Below are 17,631 nucleotides of genomic sequence, written 5' to 3' on the forward strand. Positions count from 1 at the left end.
GTTATCAAAAGGATTGAAGATCGACTATTTTTCGACCTTCTTGAAAAAGCGAAACAGAAAATCGACGAAGGGAAAGTTTATCCAAGTACTGCTTTTCTAAATATTAATTTAATTTGAGCAGCATAGCTTACCCTCATTAGGCTTTATCCGAGACATGCTTCTTGATGACGACGAAGATCACCTCACTGAAGTCGAAATAGCGCATAATGCTGCTCACGGTTTTGGCGCAGCTACGTAAGTATATTAGAGCATAAATGATCTAGATTAACATTACTCTAGTGATACTCAATGGAATACAACCCTCGGCTTTATTAAGGTTTGCCAACATACTTTCCTCTCTACGTTGCTAATTATGTTTTAGGCAATGATACTATATCCAGAGTCCCAGAAGCAAGCACAGATTGAGATAGATAGTATTGTACCAGAAGATCGTTTACCAGAGTGGGATGACCGCCAAAACTTACCATATGTTCGGGCTTGCATTACTGAAACCTTGCGATGGATGCCTACAACCCTTAGCGCTGCTGTACCTCATTCAAACTCTAAACCTGATACCTACAGGGATTATCATTTTCCTAAAGGTTCGACGATAATGATGAACGTCTGGGCTCTGAATAATGCAAAATGGGAAAATCCGAGACGATTTGATCCATCCAGGCATAGTGCTGAGGATATGATGATTGAGAATTATGATATTAATCCAAACTCGACTCTTCGACCACATTTTACCTTTGGTGCAGGTAGGCGTGTGTGTCCCGGGTTTCATGTTGCGCAAAGAGGATTATTCATGGCAATATCCCGTATGCTCTGGGCGTTCACCTTTGAGAAGATAGAGGGGGATACGATTGAGCAAGATAAGGTAACAGATGGATTCATTGTCCGACCAGTAGAGTTTCGGTAGGTAACTACAGATTCTAATGCGTGAACTAAAAAATTCTGATCCTAATAGATGCCATATTAAGCCACGAAGCAGTAAAAGAGTGGAAGTAATTCGAAAAGAATGGGAAAGGGCACAGCAGTCCCTTGATTCCGAGGGTAATTTCACTGAAGAGTTCTTTGAGCGCTTAACGCACCGCATTAAGCAACCTAAAAACATCTAGGTTTGAAATATGACAAACAAATGATTCTCAAAAATTCTTAACTGAAATTTTCTGAGTATATTCTTCTTCATAATGTAGTCCTTCCACGATAGTTTCCTTAGGGCCTCTGTATTAGTCAGGTTATGTTCGGAAACAAAATATCCATAAAATCTCATCGCCTTTTATGCTCAATCAGATATATTAAATAGCTGTCTCTTATTTATGTGTGCTTTATACTTCAAGCTTGTGCTACATAAATCTGTCATGATAGGTTACATAAAAGAAATAATCTACCAACTTCATGTTTTTCTTAATATCTTGGGTAATTATGATAGATCATGACTTTTTATATAATTTCTGAAACGTTCAAATTCCAAAGCATGAGTCCAGAATAGGTTAGCAACAGTCGATATTGCAAGAAGAAATATTAACATCTTGATACTAAATCTAGGGGTAAGGTGATAATGTTAATAGATCAGGCTAATATTGAAAGCAAGAGCTGCAATATTACTAGTCCTAGGTTTCGGAGTGCTTAGTTACTCGACTCCGAACCAATCGGAACACCTATGCCTCTGAAAGTTAGACGTTTTTCCCATCCTAAATACAAGCTGTTACCCCTAATCAAAATCCAGCCCTTACTTTCTCTAAATCCAGCATTTGACCAGTTTTATTCTCTTTCTTCAGTGCGATAGCATAATATTTAGCATTCAAGCTGTGGCTGGTTTTCTTGGTCTTCTCCTCTTCCGACATGGCTGGTTTTCCAAATTTGAAACCCGCATTCACTGCGCGTGTTAGTTGTGATATAAAATTCTGTCCAGACATAATCACTAAACAATAGCAGCTAAAACCAGCTGATCCATTTGCAATTGGCAGCATGAACAACAGCATTGAAGTCCAAGTTGTGCCTATAGCTTCGGGAACGATCCAGAGTGAACCAGATTATCCAGTTTCCATTAATGCCGAAGTTCAATACGGATCTGATCAATTGCAGATTGAAGCAATTCATGGCTATATAAGGATCAATGTCAATGCTCTCTTAAAGAATAATAGTGGCTCATATATATTCTACAAATACCAGGGCATTATTGAAATGGATCCGGATTTCACTGCCATTTTCACACGTAGCCCAGATGCAAAAACTACGAATTTTGGCAAAGCTTGTAAGTCTTCCTAGTTGGAATAGTGCTTAAGAATTTTTTTTTAAATTTCTGCAGTTACTCAAATACAATTTGAGGTCAGTTGTTCCCAGAGATTACATAATTGCAAATATGGTCGGTGACTAACTTTAAATAGACTGGCGACGAACGCTTGAGGGCTCTTAACTACGCAATATTTGTGGGATCAGCGCACTTTGTTATTGATGAATGCGGAGACATGGTTATTGAGACAAAAATTAGCCAAGTTGTTGGTTGAGGAAAGCGCGGAAGAGATTTGCTCTTGCCATAAGTAGGAGGAACTTGTAAGAAGCTCTTTGTATAGGTAGGCCAAAGGCTAACAATTATAGCTAAGTTATCACTATACTATTAGGAATACTTTCTTTATGATGATACGTTTATTGTTTTCATGTATTACTTTTAGTTCTCTGCTATTTAGTCTTCTATCTGTTATAAAAGTGCTATGTCAAGACGCGAAATACCAAAAAAATTTTAGTTAATGTTATACTGAATAGATAAACTATAAGATTAATAAGAAGTGAAATAACTATAAGAGACGTAATAGAGAGACAACGGAAAATGCTATGCTTTATATACCTTATGCTGCTTTACTTTGCTTCTGCAGAGATAGACTTATCCTTCTTTATTACAGGAAGATCTTATATACTACTGTTTTGTTTAATTACCTTTTCTATCTCAATCATATGCTCTGCAGCCAGTTATCATAACTATACTAAAAGGAACTTCCAGTTTTCCATATCCCCAAGATTGACCTTAACTTCAAGTCTTCAACGCTCGAAAGAGATCAGCCTCAAAACTTTTTCCGTACATTCGTTCTTAGCTTACTGTGACGTGCTGTTTCCGGATTGATATCTATTTTTAATGTTTCAACCAGCTTATGTATGTTTCCTTATTTTTTACAAAAATTTGCCGGTGCCGCCTAGCATCCCCCGGAAGGAGCAAATAGAGACGCGGACCGGCAAAATTGCGCATTCCATTCCGAGCGGAGCCCAACTTTCATTTCTGCGGTATGTCATTCTCATATGATCCCGGATCTCCAATTGGGTTAAATAAATATAAATTGCCTACAGCAAACTTCGCTGGGCTATATAAGTCAACTATCATATTTTGATAAACTTGATAAACAGCTTAAAACATGCTATTAGGGGACATTACACTATGTAACAAAATCGTGGTTGTTACAGGAGGAGGCTCGGGTCAGTATATGCTGAAACAATCAAATTTATCATTCTTACATGTCTTAGGAATTCACCTCGCATTTTCTAAGCTTGCACAAGCGGAAGGTGCTAAAGTGATTATCGCAGATCTCAAACTTAGTGAAGATTTAAAAGGATTTGATAATGATATTGTGTTTCAGCAATGCGATGTCAGCAGATGGTCGGAATTGGAAAATCTTATTCATGTCTCAATCACCGAGTTTGGGGACGTCCCCGATATCTTTGTGGCGGGCGCTGGAGTATTTGAGCCTGTTTGTTCCACTCCTTTCCTGTCTCGAGGATTCCAAAGTCTTGTGCCCTAGAACTAACATGTGTCTCTTTTTAATACTGATAGGACTGGTCCAACTTTTGGGATGACCAAGAAGATGAGCAGTATAAATCTGTCCAAATAAACATAAGTCACCCAATAAAGCTTACACGCATTGCAATCAGAGCACTGAGATCAAAGGGTAAAAAAGGTGTTGTGCTCATTATGGGTTCAATTGCCGGATACTCTGCTCATTTTGCTTCTCCCTTGTACAGTGCTACAAAACATGCGCTAGTTGGCTTTACTAGATCCATGGGACCTTTGGAAGAAATTTGTGGCGTCAAGATTGTTGCAATATGTCCAGGGTATGTTTTGAATCATAGTTCATACATAGTCTTCCGCTAATATGTTGTTGTTCATACAGAATTGTGAGAACTCCGTTATGGACAGCAAATCCAGCATTTGTAGAACGTTATGGATACAGCGACGCACTTGCAATCTCAGCCGAAGACGTAGCAAAATCAGAGCTGAAGCTGATTAAAGAAGGCCGTTACAACGGAGGTACGATCTTGGAGATATCGCTTTTTGGTGAGCGTGTTATTCCGGAATGGGGTATCAGGCCACCTGGTTCTGATTCAGCTGAATCAATGAAAGGAGCAGAGGTCCCAAAAGAAGTAATTGAGAGAGCAGTAAAACCAATCTTAGATATCCTAGACAAAGAATCAAACTTATGATGCATACGATTTTGTCCTCTTACATAGCCCAGAGCTATGAAGGAAGCAGATCAAGAGTATTATAAAAAAATTACACATTTTTATCTTATCGAGTTCAAACATCAGACGCATCAATTGGTGTGTGAATAATGTCAAACATATATCCTCAGAAGAAAAGGGCTTATTCTCTTAGTTGTTATTCCAGCTATCTTGTAACATAGGCACCGTCACAAGGCTATATTGCAAAGTGCCTGAGACCTCTAATAATACCAATCAGTATCATTTTGAAAACTCCAACTGCAGGCAAATTCGATCTTTCTAAAAGCCGAGATCGCTAGTCGTGACGTCTTCTACAAAGTGTTTGTGTCGATAACCGCTTGTCCACCATAAAAACCACGGCACAATCGCCATCTTGATCTTGTGGCCAAGCCAACCGGAGTCCTTTACGGTGGCAACGACCTTGCTAGATTCGTCATACGCGACCGCTATTCGGTGCCGGCGTAGCTTCTCATACTGGTTGAATGCATCCTTGACGGTGCCTTTCTTGCCCAACTCGACCCAGCGGAACAAGCATCGAGCGAAGAGAACAGTATCTTCGAAAACAATACCGGTGGACTCGCCTTGCGGAGGCATTGCATGAGCGGCATCTCCCAGAAGCATGGTTCTATTAGTTGCCCATTTACCCTCCTTGCTAAGGGTGAACACCGGCCACAGATAAAAGTCGTCCGCGGCTTCTAGCAGTGGGTCGATGGCTGGAAGCACTGTTCCCTTGAAGCGATCTGCAAAATCTGCTTTGAGTTGCTTCTGCTCGCTGGCGTAAGCAGTCCAGCCATCCCGATCCGCGATTTCCTCCATCTCCATCAGTCCACCGATGTAAACTTTGCTGTGCGTTGGCTCGAAAAAGCTGCACAAGATCATGCCTCGCTGACAAAAGTTCAGCGACGCGCATTCAAAGTGAACCTCCAAACCTTCTGGCCTTTTCGCGTAGCCAAACGCATTTGTTATACCGGAATAGACCGCTTTCCGCTCAGGCTCGACATGTTTTAGCCTCGTTACGGAATGAATGCCGTCGCATCCAAGTAGTATGTCGCCTTTTGCAGTAGAGCCGTCAGAAAAGGTCAAAGTCACAGCTTCGTCTGTTTCATCAATCTTGGTAGTTTTTTTGCCAAATACAACTTTGATGTTAGGGTGCTTTTCAGCCGCTTCCATTATTCCTAGGAGCGTATGGCCTCGGGTAATCCGCAGAGCCTATACTTCGCATCAGCATAACCAACCCAAGCCTCGATTACGTTAAGTTCACCTTGTATGGGGGATTCCCAATGCCTTTTCCATTGGGTCCTCTAAAACTTGATTCAGCAATCTTGCCTGTGTAAATGTTGAACACTTCCATGGCATTAATCGTTTCCCCCCATCTGTTCTCCTTAATGACGGTGAGCGCTCCAAGATGGTCTAGCAGACGAAGAGCATTTGGCGTGAGATTAACAGCACCTCCTCTCGTCCTTGGCTCTGGACTTATTTCGAAGAGTGTAATGTTAGGTATCTGATCCGGTGGCGCAAATTTCGTCAATGAAAGCGCTGTAGTGAATCCGGCGAAGCCGCCCCCTAAAATCAGAATATCCATGTCCAAGGCTGGGCACGGGACAGTCCAGCAAGTAGTGTTGAAATTATTGCTGTGTTTGCACTCTGGCACTGGCTGACACTATCATAAAGCTTGCTCGAAAGAGGGTGGTGTATGGATTCAGAATGAGAACTTGGAAAACGTCTACGAGACATGCTGCCGAGAGTTTACTCTCTTTTCATAGACTTATTATGAATATCACAACGGCAATCCGAAAATAGGCTTTGCTCTTGTACGACGTATTGTAGACCCAGGGCAGCAGCGGCATCCCGTCAGATTTCTTGGCCTTTGTTTTGGTCCGATGGAGACCCGGTAGCTAGCCGATGCGGGCTGAACCGCCAAGCATCAAACATCTGCTCTGCATGCCTCACAAGGTTCTAGTCCCATTACCTTGCAATATATGGACTATCCTCACGCGAGTACTTTATTAAAGAAGCTCTCTCCTGCTATGATTGAAACGTATCACTCTAATCGAGGCAAGTTTGAAGCAGTCACAATGTGCGCAGTCGAGGGCGCCACATATGCTTACGGCATTCTATGCGCTTAATTAACTCAGTTTACATTGTATAGCATATCACAGACCATGTTTTCAGACATACATTGAAGAATTGAGTGCGAGACTGGGGAACAAGTAGAGTGTGTTAAAGCATCTCAACGCACCCGTCGGCAGCAGGTCGAGCATGTCATGCGAAGAATGATCGCTGGGGTTTGAAATGTTAACTTACAAACAAATTCCGACACAGCAGCAGTCAGATGTATACTCAGACAATGATCGAATTCTAGGCATGCTCGACAGGCGCAGTCCAAAGTACAGAGTTCTTTAAACCAGCCTCATGCTCTTCGGTTTAATTTTTTTTCTTTTTTAATTTCTTTTTTTTGTAATTAAGGCAAACCTGCCCAAACTGTGATGAAGAGATATTGGAAATAGTATCTCGATTCAAATTGCGATCACCCTATACTTGTCTTCCACAACAAGTCATCGAGAGTGCTGTGAACAATTTTGGTTTCATCACAAGCGCTTCTACGGACAGATTTACCTCCAGAATAATGTTGACGAATAAAAACCTCTGCCTGGACTCTCACGGACATGTTGAGAGGCTGAAATAAGAGGAATCATGCCCCCAAATGCAGGAAATGAAGATCTCAACCCTAGGGATGCAGGCTTGGGCGAAAGCAATATTATAACATTGAAAAGCAAATCCGGACGGGAATAAGCGGGCAACGTGAAGAGGGAACAATTGAGAACAAAGACTTCGGGGCTAGATAAGAGGTGAGGAAGCTGTTGCGTAAAACTACAATCGAAAATTAAGAAAGTGCCATGACGTAAGGGATTGAGACCTTGAGTATCATTGAATTACGAATAAGTATCTCAGATATTTACGAACAGATCTTCACTAACATCATAGCTTTTAAAAGACTTTGACAAGCTTGACGAGAACCATGGTTTTGAAATTTTGGCGCTGACAGCGCCAGACGGAGAATTTTTCAGGTTTCAGATGTTTGTCATTTGCGACCTATCCCGGAAAAATGCACTGCTTTCACGACATTGGTAAGTCTGCTGTGGATACAAAATCCGATTGCTCGTTTCCCCGCAATATACGCCTAGGGTCAGGTAGCATGGTGCAAGTGCAAAAGATACCCGTCTTCGGATGCGTTGGGTAGCAAGTCGCAGCATCGAAATGGCCCTTGTCCACTACAAGAGCCACGATGAGAGAGCATATGGTACGCAAAGATCTAGATCGCCGATCATCGCTTCACATGGTCTTCGACAGATGTTGTTCTTACTTACTTTGTGAAGCAATTGGAAGAAGTAAGTCGGCTGGCAGACGTTGAGACATGAGATTCAGGTTCCTTTGCGCATTGGTGAGCACCAGCCCGTGCGGATTGTAGAGCTGAAAGTGTCTAGCGCCTGAAGCACCTGAGTCTGTGTCGCATAGCTCGTTTGGCTATCGTGAAGCACTCCCGAATGAAGATATATGCTCTGTACTCTGCTTTCGGAGTGCAGTTGTATCCTAGGGCCAGGTTGATCAACGCTACACAGGGTGCTCGGGCTGGAGGGAACTGGCTCCAGGTAGTGACCAGAGTGAGCTTCCTGGAGCCTGTTCAAGATGTTTCAATCTCGTCACAGAGAACAAATGCACCAAACGGATCTGGCCCTTTGCGCAAGCAGGTTGCCGTTGAACGTCCACGAGCGGGGTTGCATGAAATCAGACTCAAAAGTGGATTCTTGCATTATCGTCAGAGATCATCTGGCTGTTCTGGAACAAATCGCGAATGCAGGAGACGATACCAGAAAGATTAGGACGGGGATGGAACGATGGGGGTTTTCGAAGAAGCTGCGGTGGTTGCACAAAGCAACCATTCACAAAGGATCAAAACCAGGAGTTCAGCCCAATGATAATGTCGACATTCAGACAACCACTGATTCGCAACGCTTCAGCCCCGATGAAGCGGAGTTTTGTCTTTCCGCGTTCGGCGTCTTTGTAGTTGCATGAACGGTTTGTGTCGTGGGGTGGTCCAATCAAGCGTGTTGACGTGGCTGTCCGTACTTGGTCTGTATGCCTCAAGAAGGTGTTCATGTCACCAAAGAAACACGAGTTCACAATTAGACGACGGCTCGTTGGGCAAGACGGGCATATTTACGGCTTGTAACCTGTGCAGCCTGGCGCCGTGGATGAGCTGACGTGATGCGTGGCCCGAAGGCGATACCACAAATAGAGGCCAGACAGCCAGCGTCGCTTCTGCAGGAGACCACGAAGAACGAGGCTTGGTGGCCAAATCCCGGCAGGCGAACAAGCGAAAGCACCGAGATGCAACGTCTTGGGCCGTGTTGGACTGCCTTGCCGAGCTTAAGAAGGCCATAGGCTCAACAAAAAGAACGCGCGCTGGCAGGGCGGTGTCTCGCTCCACGGGCGGTCCGAGCCACGAAGGGCCGAAGACGACGCCAGAACAGACGGGCTGATCATCAGGCGGTGTCGTGACAGTAATGGCGACGGTGCTGGCGAGGAAGCCGAGCCTTCTTCACGCTCATGCCCGCCACCGACGAAAATTTCCCGCAGAGCAGCGTTAACGGGGGCAAATAATGGCTCGGAAACGGCGGCAAAGCCGTCGCTGGTTGCACGGCAAGCGGGCAGGAATCGGCCGGAGCCCAGCCCACGTATTCGCAGCACACGTCGTCATCCGGTTGTCTGCCAAAGGGATCGCTAAGCACCAGCCGCGATGCGTTCCACTGAAGGCTGAGAGACTTTCTGCACCCCAGCAGGCAAACACACAAGTGTGCAGGGAAACATGGCCCCCATTGGGCGGCCGAGCGAAAATTCTTAGACGGTGTCGGTGCGATTGGGTCTTGTTTCGCTCGTGCGAGCACAGCCCCGGCTGCTCAATCACCCCACGGTAAAGCGCCCGTCCGCCCTCAAAACCGAATGCTGCAAACCTCTCACTTCCTGCGCGGCGTGAACTGGAGCTTTTTACATGCTGCCTGCTTGTTCTTGCCGTTGAGTTGAGGCGTTCGGCTGTGCCCAGGGCAAAGGTTGACCAGCTGTTTGCTTATATTAACCACCCAAGTTTGTGCTCACATTTTCTCTGATCACGTTACACCTTGAACCGAGCGTCGCCAGTTCTCTCGCGCCCTCTCCTACAAACAACTTTATTCCAGCCATGTATAATTCCAGGTCGCCCTCTCCGGACAAAATTGAATCAGGGACAGGGAATCCTAAAAAATCCAGCGCTGAGTACTGTCGCTCCTCGTACGACAGCAACGGATCATACAGCACAGTACCCACCGCTTACTCAACACCCGAATCGTGGCTGCAAAGACGTGAAGCATTGCTTGGCTGTGTAGAAAGCTATCAGTCTGACCGCTTGACGGACTGGGAAAAACCAAGGGACTCGGTCGAGACGTACGTTTCGACCGATGCGTCCGATCTCGAAGATGAAAGCCAGGCGGCCTACGAAGTCCTGGAATTTGAAGACGAGCACTATCAAAGTGATGCCATCCCAGCGACTCCACGCGATTTCGCGGAATTGTTTCCTTCATCCAGACGTCTCTCGATACACCATGACGATTCGACAATCGATGGAAATATGAACTTGCGAGTCGATACCTTGGTCGACACGGAATGGAGCCCTCGTAAGGAAAATCTCACCCTTTTTCATCTCAAGATGAACGACCTCAAAACTCGAGAATTCTCCTTGAGGCGATACTGCCGAGATTCCGGACGGGAAGTCTGTAAGACAATCCGCAAATACCAGCCTTCAAAGCAGATACAAACATCTGCTCTCACCAAGTCGTTGAGCAGTGTTTTGACTCATCTTAAGCGACACCATGATGAACATTACCGTCCGAATATGCAACAGCTACAGCGCAATGACTCTGGCTTCGATGCGACCTACTCACCCACGGCTAATGAGGACGACGACGACGCAAGCTTTGAGGAGCCCCAAGAGAACTCCATAAAAAAGAAATTACCCACAAATACCATAAAGTTGGAATTCTCAAATTACGCAAACGTAGAACTCAAGCGCCGTGGAGCAGGCCAGAGCAAAGGGTACCAGTTCGAATACTGGGGTCGTGAATACACATGGAAACGCACTATCAAGCGTGAAGGCGATTCTGAAGAGGTTTCGTTCCACTTAACCAGAAGTGATATATTGAATCCGCTTGCGCATATTGTTCCCGTGCCCTTGACCAGACAACAGGACAAAGAAGAGATTCTCAAGGGCGGCTGGATCAAACCATGCTCAATGTGGATTGCGGATGTCGACGTTGTACAAGGTTCTCCCGACCTTGCAGAGTATGTTCTTTTGCCGCTTTGGTAAAATTTTCCCCGCTAATCGGCTGCTCAGCGTCGTTGTTGCCACTGGCCTTGTCTCGCTCGTCGACGACACAATCAAGCGAAGGTGGCATAGCACCAAGCATCGTCGGGTGCTGCTCCCGCTAATCCGTAGCAACTCCTTCCGCCTAGATATGGAGTACGTTGGGCCAAAACGTCTCATCGATGAGATTTTTCACAGACATCCTGTTGCAAGAACGGGAAACACGCGCAGTGCCTAAACACCACATGTAGATCTCAACTCGCCTAAGCTATGACTGATCTGTCCTGATGCTCTTTGGAAGGATATGATTTATGTGGCATCATGTTACGCTTTGCCACACACCCGACTCTCTGCATGCGATTCATCGAGACAGCCTCTTGTACTTTGTTGTGATATTTTCTGTGCATATTGCATCAGCCGCATGTTTCGGCACGCTTGGAGGGAGCTAGTAAAGCTACAAGTCCTGCCATGACTCATTACGAATGTTACGATACCCACGAGGAGGCTTGTTATAATGAAGTTTATAGAGTAATGAAGATTCCTCTTGTGTCGAGACAAATTCCTTGACCGTGGTCCCGTGACTCCGCCTTCAGTCTAACCCGAAGCAGCTTGGCCGTGGATGTGTGGCGCAGACGACACGGGTATGTGACAATCGATTTGAGCCGCACCTTCATCTTGTTCCACACCAATATCCGCTCTCCATGCCGATGCCACGCTTCGAAAGAGGAAAAGATCTCGGAAATTTGCACGCACGACGATGTTCGGTTCCGCTTTCTCTCTGGGGGCGCGCGTGGGAACGGCAGTTCTCTCAGAGTTGAGCTGGCCCGCTTCCTGCAGCTCACACACATCTTGGGTTACGTGCATGAGGCTAAACTTGCAGCCGAGGAGCATCAGGTACTTTTGAGCTAGCATCGCAAAAAAACAAGCATGGCGGGCGCGGACACGCTGGCGGACAACTCATCGCCGTTGCGGATGGAGACGCTATTGATTCCAAACCCCATTAGCACTGTCCACGCCAATGATCAGGTATTCCCTCAATGAGAGCGCTCCACGATGTCTGAGGTACAATTCGGCATATGCACGATACGTTCTGTGTAGGCTATCGAGGGTGTGTGCTTCTTTGAGCGTTCGCCTTTCTTTCGCCTCTCGTTCGCCCGACACCCACACACTTTGATATACTCCATCTGCTCCGCGATCAGGATCCCTGGTCAATCTGACACGCACGCTCCGGGCCATTCCTTCCGTTACGGGTGCACCCGTGTGGCCGATGCTGTCCACTATACCCACATAACGCTTTCTGCGCGTTTGCCTCCTTGAACGGCTCCATGACTGATGTCAACGCCAATTCCAGGTTCAAGGACCAGTCAAAGGCGGAAGGAAAATCAAACTTCGCATGCACAGGCTGGCGTCCATGATGAGTTGGCGTCCGTGACGACCCAGGCCTGCGCACACGACGTAACGACATTGCGGTTACCTACTGACTCCTAGGCCTGGAAAAACGTAGGGATGATCAGAGGCGACCGCTCTCGAAAGTAGGATAACTCGTCTAGTCTATAAATCATTCGCTTGTCTCGGCTTGGGTTGGGGAAATAGATCCATCCAGCCTTATCACCGACACACCACCTCGTTGAAAGCCGGGCTCCGATTTGACTGTTCGAGCACTCCTTGTCCGCATTGGGATACTTCCTGCGTGCGCTCATCACCGCTTTCCGGCCTGCTTTCTTAGCCGCATCTACTTTGATTTGCGAGCCTTCGCACCTTTCAATATTATCCGATCCACCCTTGTTTGACTAGTGTTCCCTGCCCGCCAAAATTTTTTTTGCACGGCTTTCAAAATAATGGCGAACTCGAATCAAGGATATGGTACCTCAGAGCGAACTGGCCCATGGCAAGAGAGACTGCAAGGTTCGAATTTGTGACCCCGCCTGACTCTGTGAATGTCAATTCCTGACAGTACTTGGAATACAGAGGCATGCACCAATCATGGCCTACGCGCTCCTGTTTATCAGATTGCATCTGACCGTCGCGGTGCGTTTCTTTTCGTTCGCTATTTAAAATGTCCATCCGCTCGCCACTGCGCTAGAACCCCTCCCATTAGTCAGGCAAAGCCAGGGCATATCCTCCTGAAGACAGAAAACAGGGAATCTCCTTCCATCGTATCTTCACAATCAAGGTTAAAATCTGCACATTTAGATATTCTCTGATCGTTTGTCCTTACAGGTGGTCGCACGGCCTGGTCGAGCACGGTCGAGGTTCAAGGCGTCACAATTCCTGCCCGTTTCTGGTACGATGGTCAGTACATCCACAACGCGAAGGAGGACGCAGCGGAAGTGGCATTGCAACGTATCGAGTCTGGCTTCTTCTCTCAGCAGAGCAACTCAAATCAGCAAAACTGGCAGGGCTACCATCATAACCACACTGGTAGTGGCACAAGCAGTGGTTAGTGGCCGCTCGTAACTGTCAGCATGGTTAAGGTGTACGTGTCAAAAACTCCGTAGCTCGCAAGGTGTCGGTTATACAGTCTTTACTATTGGAGTATTTGGAGTCGATTTTTCAGGAACTTGGATCTTCAAAGCACAGCGCCAACGGTGTTGGACCATAGCATCGTGCTGGCGTCTGCAATATTGTCGTTCAAATGGCGATAGCACTTGTTCAAGCTGGGTCATGTAAGCTAAAGATCGTCCAACTTTGTTCTTTTTTACTTACTGAAGCGCATTTCCTTGTTTTTCACAAGCTTGTATATCTAGTCTCCTGGCAGTGATCAATTGAACACTCTCAGTTGCTCGCGGCTGTAAAAGCATCTAAGAAGAAAAATTACGCCAAAATCACAACTACGAACTTCGCGATCTACGTTCGAATCATCCTTCGCCCTTCACTTGCCCGTCGACAAGAACTAGGCGGAGAAAGAGTCGGAAAGCGTCAGTTCAGCATCTCCATTCACGACGAAAGAGCTTGGGCCGCACGCTTCGGATCCTCAGCCGTCTGCCGACGACGTCAACGCCATGTGTGCGATCAAACATTTCGCGGAAGATATCACATCAGTTTACGTTTTCATCGGACAGGTCCAGCTGCCTAGCGACGCGTGTTCATGGCAATACCTGATACCGTCTACTACATCTCCCATACCGTGCATTTTGCGTTGCTGTCAGCCTCCCTCGATGCAAAAGGGGGGTGCGGGCCAGCGATCCTCTGCCAGCCTGGACGCCAGTTTCCGTAAGCTCGAAGAACCAACCGCGGGACCATACCTACAGCGCTTGGGTGCGGCTGTTCGTCCGTTGTTTCGTTCACGCTACAGAATACACGACGAATATGGATGGAGTCAAAGTCGGCCCGTTCAAGAACCAATCCTTGCGGCATGCTAGGACCCAGTCATACCATCATTGCAAGAGGAGGAATCGTGCTCATCAAGTTCGCGTTTGAACTTATGCGTGTTCGTGCGCAACGTTGGCGTGCTTCGACATGTTTGATGGAGACCGTGTCTTGGCATGCCCTTGAGCTCGACGTCTGTCTCCGAATGCTCATCAAAAGGCTAGGGAGCTTGCATATACCATGCTCATGAATTAACACATTGGAGCTTTCCATGATGAAACTCTCCGGTTGCATTCATCTTAGCATGGGGGGTTTTTCTCAATGTGGCGGGAAGTATTCCGAGATCCATCACGAAATAGTGAAGAACGGCTTTGAACGGGGGTTTCGAATCGACGTGCAGATCCGAAATACTTCCTTTTGCACACCGCCTTTGTCAACTCGGCGTTCACAATTCACACAGGTCTGCTCCATAGCGCAAAGACTGGCGAGATCTGGAGTGTAATCACCTAGCTAACATCAACATCGGCAGAGGCTGCGCAACCTCTCGTCTATCCATGCCTTTCACTTCTCTACATACGAAGTGCATATGAAGAATAATGAGGAACCTTGTGCTTCGGAAAGTCTAACTGAAGTTGACATCTATGATGTGTTTTAACCAGACTGCTACCCAGTAGGATTGTCATTCGTTCAAACAAATCAGAAGCGTTCCAAAGACGTCTTATCCCATGGCGATCTCTCAAAGTTTTACTGTTCACTGAAGAGTGATCTCACACATATGACTCTTTGGAGTGATGACAAAATAATTCTGCATCTCCATGCTCTTGTCGGTGGTCGAAGCAGCGAGTTTTGCACCTCTACACTCGCGGAAGAATAACGCCGCAGCGTATCTCATCTCCATGTACGCAATATGAATCCCAAGACATGTGTATGCACCAGCACCAAAGGCAGACATGACCGTCTTTGCCGCAGCAGACAGATCAGACTCCTTCAACCAGCGCTCAGGTTTGAAACTGTTTCACGTGAGTGAAATATTCTAACTCCTCCATAGGATGGTACGTACGAATGAGCGTCCGGCCATATGCCCTCCTTACGATGCAGAGTGTACGCCTGTGTACCGACTGTCGTGCCCTCGGGAATGTAATGCCCCGCGATAGTGACGCCGCCCTTGGGTACAATACGAGGCAACGAACCGGGAACAGCTGCGTACAAGCGCAATGTCTCCTCCAGCGTGGCATTCATCCATCGCAACTTCTCCAAATCGACATCCTTGAAATCAGCAGGCAATTTCGCGACCTCGTCCTCAATTTTCTCCTGTAGCGAAGGATCTTTAAGAACAGACCAGATGAAGTATGACAAAGTGTTCGCGGTCGTGCCGCTTCCGGCAAAGATCAAACTAGTGGCCTCTACGCGCACGTCAAGATCGTCGAGCGACGAGTTCTCCTTCTCGGCTTCTTTGAGCACGTTCGCCATCAAGTTGGTTTCGCTTTTCTGCGACTTTGCATTGTCAACAGCCTTCTGGCCGTACTCCAGGATGTAGTCCGTTGCTTTGAACATCTGCTTTGGCACCTTCCCAGGAAGTAAACTGCCAATAGTACGAATCAACGGCATTTCCGCCCCTATGCCATTTCCAACCAGAGCGCGTTCAAGAGTCATAATATAGTCTGTTTTCTGTCAAGAAATATTAGATCGCACTCAAAATACCGTGGTATAGTTGCGCTATTCACCTCTCCTTTTTCAAGCATTCCGAAGGATTCGCCAAACCCGAGCTGACCGACGGTATCAGTAGCTAAGAATGTCCACCATTGCAAAATATCCACTGGGCCTGCAAGCGCTCGTTTTTTGATTCCCTCGACCGCGAGTCTCGCTTTCTCAGCGATGATTCCTTCATAATTCTCGCGAAGGTATGTTTTGCTGAAGCCCTTCGCGAACAGCTTTCTACGTGCACTGTGCAGCTCTTTGTTCTGCATCGTGAAGACGCTCTGTCGTGGGAAGATCGTGAGCTCCTCATACCAGCCGTCTTTCACGAATTTGGACGATACACTATGGATTTTTTTGAAGCCGTCGACGTCTGCCACGGAGACCTCATCTGGTGCAATACGGACGACATCGCCGTATTTTCGGTGTAGATCGTCGATGAAGAAGATGCGACGACCACTAACGATTGCCTTTTTCAAAGGCAGACGTGTGAAGCGAGACCAGGATGGTCCCGGAACGTGACGAAGAGGAGATGTGAACGCGCGGGCCAGGGCCTTCCATGTGATTAGAGGGCGTTAGTATACGAGTAAAGTGAATAAAAGATACCTGCAGAAGAAGGACTCCGATATACACTACTGCGAGGGTGGCAAGTATACGTGTGTAGTTTAGCGAGCCGTCAGCATGTTTCCGTAAGAGGATCGGGACAATCAGCGAATCAGCGGAATGGCCAGTATCCATGGTTCCAATCACTGTGTCTGACTTGCAGAGCAATGTTGACGGATTTGATTTGAAAGCTAAGGCTACAGTTCAAGAATGAGCATTCACTCATATAACTGCTCTCGACTGATATTCTTGGTCACATCGGAAGGAGGGGCATTCTGATGTATGAATTGACGGGACAGGATGTGGTATACCAGCGGAGCTGTGAGCACCAGCCGCAAAGTGTTATTGAAGAAGTTGTATCACCATAAAAGGCCGTTCGTAGAATGGGCGCTTCGCATCAGGGGGGTTACGCCCTGTATCGGTATGTCAATTCGCTAAGTTAAACTGTGATCATCGTCCTTCAAGCGGGGAAAAGGCTCTTCAATGAGTCCAGTCCCAATGAATGGAGAGACGTGTCCGGGAGGCCGGGGAAATGCGAGAAACATGCTTTCGTGTATTTCCCGATGCCAAACGCATACCGCAGATTCTCCACAGACGAGAAGAACCATCGCCGCAGACAAAAGTCTATCGTGAGGAATCAGCATGCCATTGCTTTGTATTGCGATGCAGGAAAAGTCACCGTCACTTCCTCTGCTTCAATGATGAAGTTCAGAGCTGCGTCCTCCGTCAACATGATCCTTGGGATTGTTGCAGTTAGGTTATGGCAAATTGCAACAGTAGACATCCAGCAGACTCCTGGCACGTTACACTTTTAATGCGCCTGATTATTGATTTCGTCGCAGCTCGTAGATATATGGTTCGCGCAGCCACTGTCATACCGATATGCGATTCAACCTGTTGTTCGACAAGGAATCTTTTCGTCAAGGTTTCGGATCCGCAGTTCGATCCGGAACAATCGCCCTGGTCTGTGCCATGCACAACAACATCCTTTGAGCATCTCGGAGAAATGTTTAACATAATTGAACCGTCATAGAAAGGATGCGCACGTGACGAACTCTAAATTTAGCAGCACATGAATGTTTGCTCTCCCAACACGATCGCCGCCTTGGTGTGGATGCCTCTTTTGCGTCTAAAATGGCGATTCGCCTGTCGTCAGTATG

The 17,631-nt window shown here is 46.7% G+C and overlaps 5 protein-coding genes across 5 annotated transcripts; 3 read left to right on the forward strand and 2 right to left on the reverse strand.

The window, feature by feature from the left end:
* Nucleotides 1–3,389: 3,389 nt before the first annotated feature.
* On the forward strand, nucleotides 3,390–4,452 carry PV09_03254 (uncharacterized protein; the record flags this gene model as incomplete). The annotated part of the gene is made up of 4 exons (XM_016356429.1): nucleotides 3,390–3,450; nucleotides 3,499–3,722; nucleotides 3,806–4,083; nucleotides 4,143–4,452. 4 exons carry the CDS (start codon nucleotides 3,390–3,392, stop codon nucleotides 4,450–4,452), a joined length of 873 nt encoding a protein of 290 aa, XP_016215952.1.
* Nucleotides 4,453–4,623: 171 nt separating this feature from the next.
* PV09_03255 (uncharacterized protein) lies at nucleotides 4,624–6,298 on the reverse strand. The gene is made up of 2 exons (XM_016356430.1): nucleotides 5,732–6,298; nucleotides 4,624–5,679 (listed from the first exon to the last, which is right to left on the reverse strand). Exons 1-2 carry the CDS (start codon nucleotides 6,050–6,052, stop codon nucleotides 4,750–4,752), a joined length of 1,251 nt encoding a protein of 416 aa, XP_016215953.1. The 5' UTR covers nucleotides 6,053–6,298; the 3' UTR covers nucleotides 4,624–4,749.
* A 2,987-nt stretch (nucleotides 6,299–9,285) lies between these two features.
* On the forward strand, nucleotides 9,286–11,423 carry PV09_03256 (uncharacterized protein). Its single transcript, XM_016356431.1, has 2 exons — nucleotides 9,286–10,842; nucleotides 10,895–11,423. Exons 1-2 carry the CDS (start codon nucleotides 9,707–9,709, stop codon nucleotides 11,100–11,102), a joined length of 1,344 nt encoding a protein of 447 aa, XP_016215954.1. The 5' UTR covers nucleotides 9,286–9,706; the 3' UTR covers nucleotides 11,103–11,423.
* Nucleotides 11,424–13,866: 2,443 nt separating this feature from the next.
* Nucleotides 13,867–14,226, forward strand: PV09_03257 (uncharacterized protein; the record flags this gene model as incomplete). Its single annotated transcript, XM_016356432.1, has 1 exon — nucleotides 13,867–14,226. The coding sequence occupies one exon, from the start codon at nucleotides 13,867–13,869 to the stop codon at nucleotides 14,224–14,226; it is 360 nt and encodes a 119-aa protein (XP_016215955.1).
* Nucleotides 14,227–14,924: 698 nt separating this feature from the next.
* Nucleotides 14,925–17,507, reverse strand: PV09_03258 (uncharacterized protein; the record flags this gene model as incomplete). Its single annotated transcript, XM_016356433.1, has 5 exons — nucleotides 17,151–17,507; nucleotides 16,475–17,095; nucleotides 15,898–16,422; nucleotides 15,234–15,841; nucleotides 14,925–15,183 (listed from the first exon to the last, which is right to left on the reverse strand). The coding sequence occupies exons 2-5, from the start codon at nucleotides 16,604–16,606 to the stop codon at nucleotides 14,925–14,927; spliced, it is 1,524 nt and encodes a 507-aa protein (XP_016215956.1). The 5' UTR covers nucleotides 16,607–17,095; nucleotides 17,151–17,507.
* Nucleotides 17,508–17,631: the final 124 nt, after the last annotated feature.

The sequence above is a fragment of the Verruconis gallopava genome, assembly GCF_000836295.1.
Source record: "Verruconis gallopava strain CBS 43764 unplaced genomic scaffold supercont1.8, whole genome shotgun sequence".
In the NCBI taxonomy this organism is placed as follows: Eukaryota; Fungi; Ascomycota; class Dothideomycetes; order Venturiales; family Sympoventuriaceae; genus Verruconis; species Verruconis gallopava.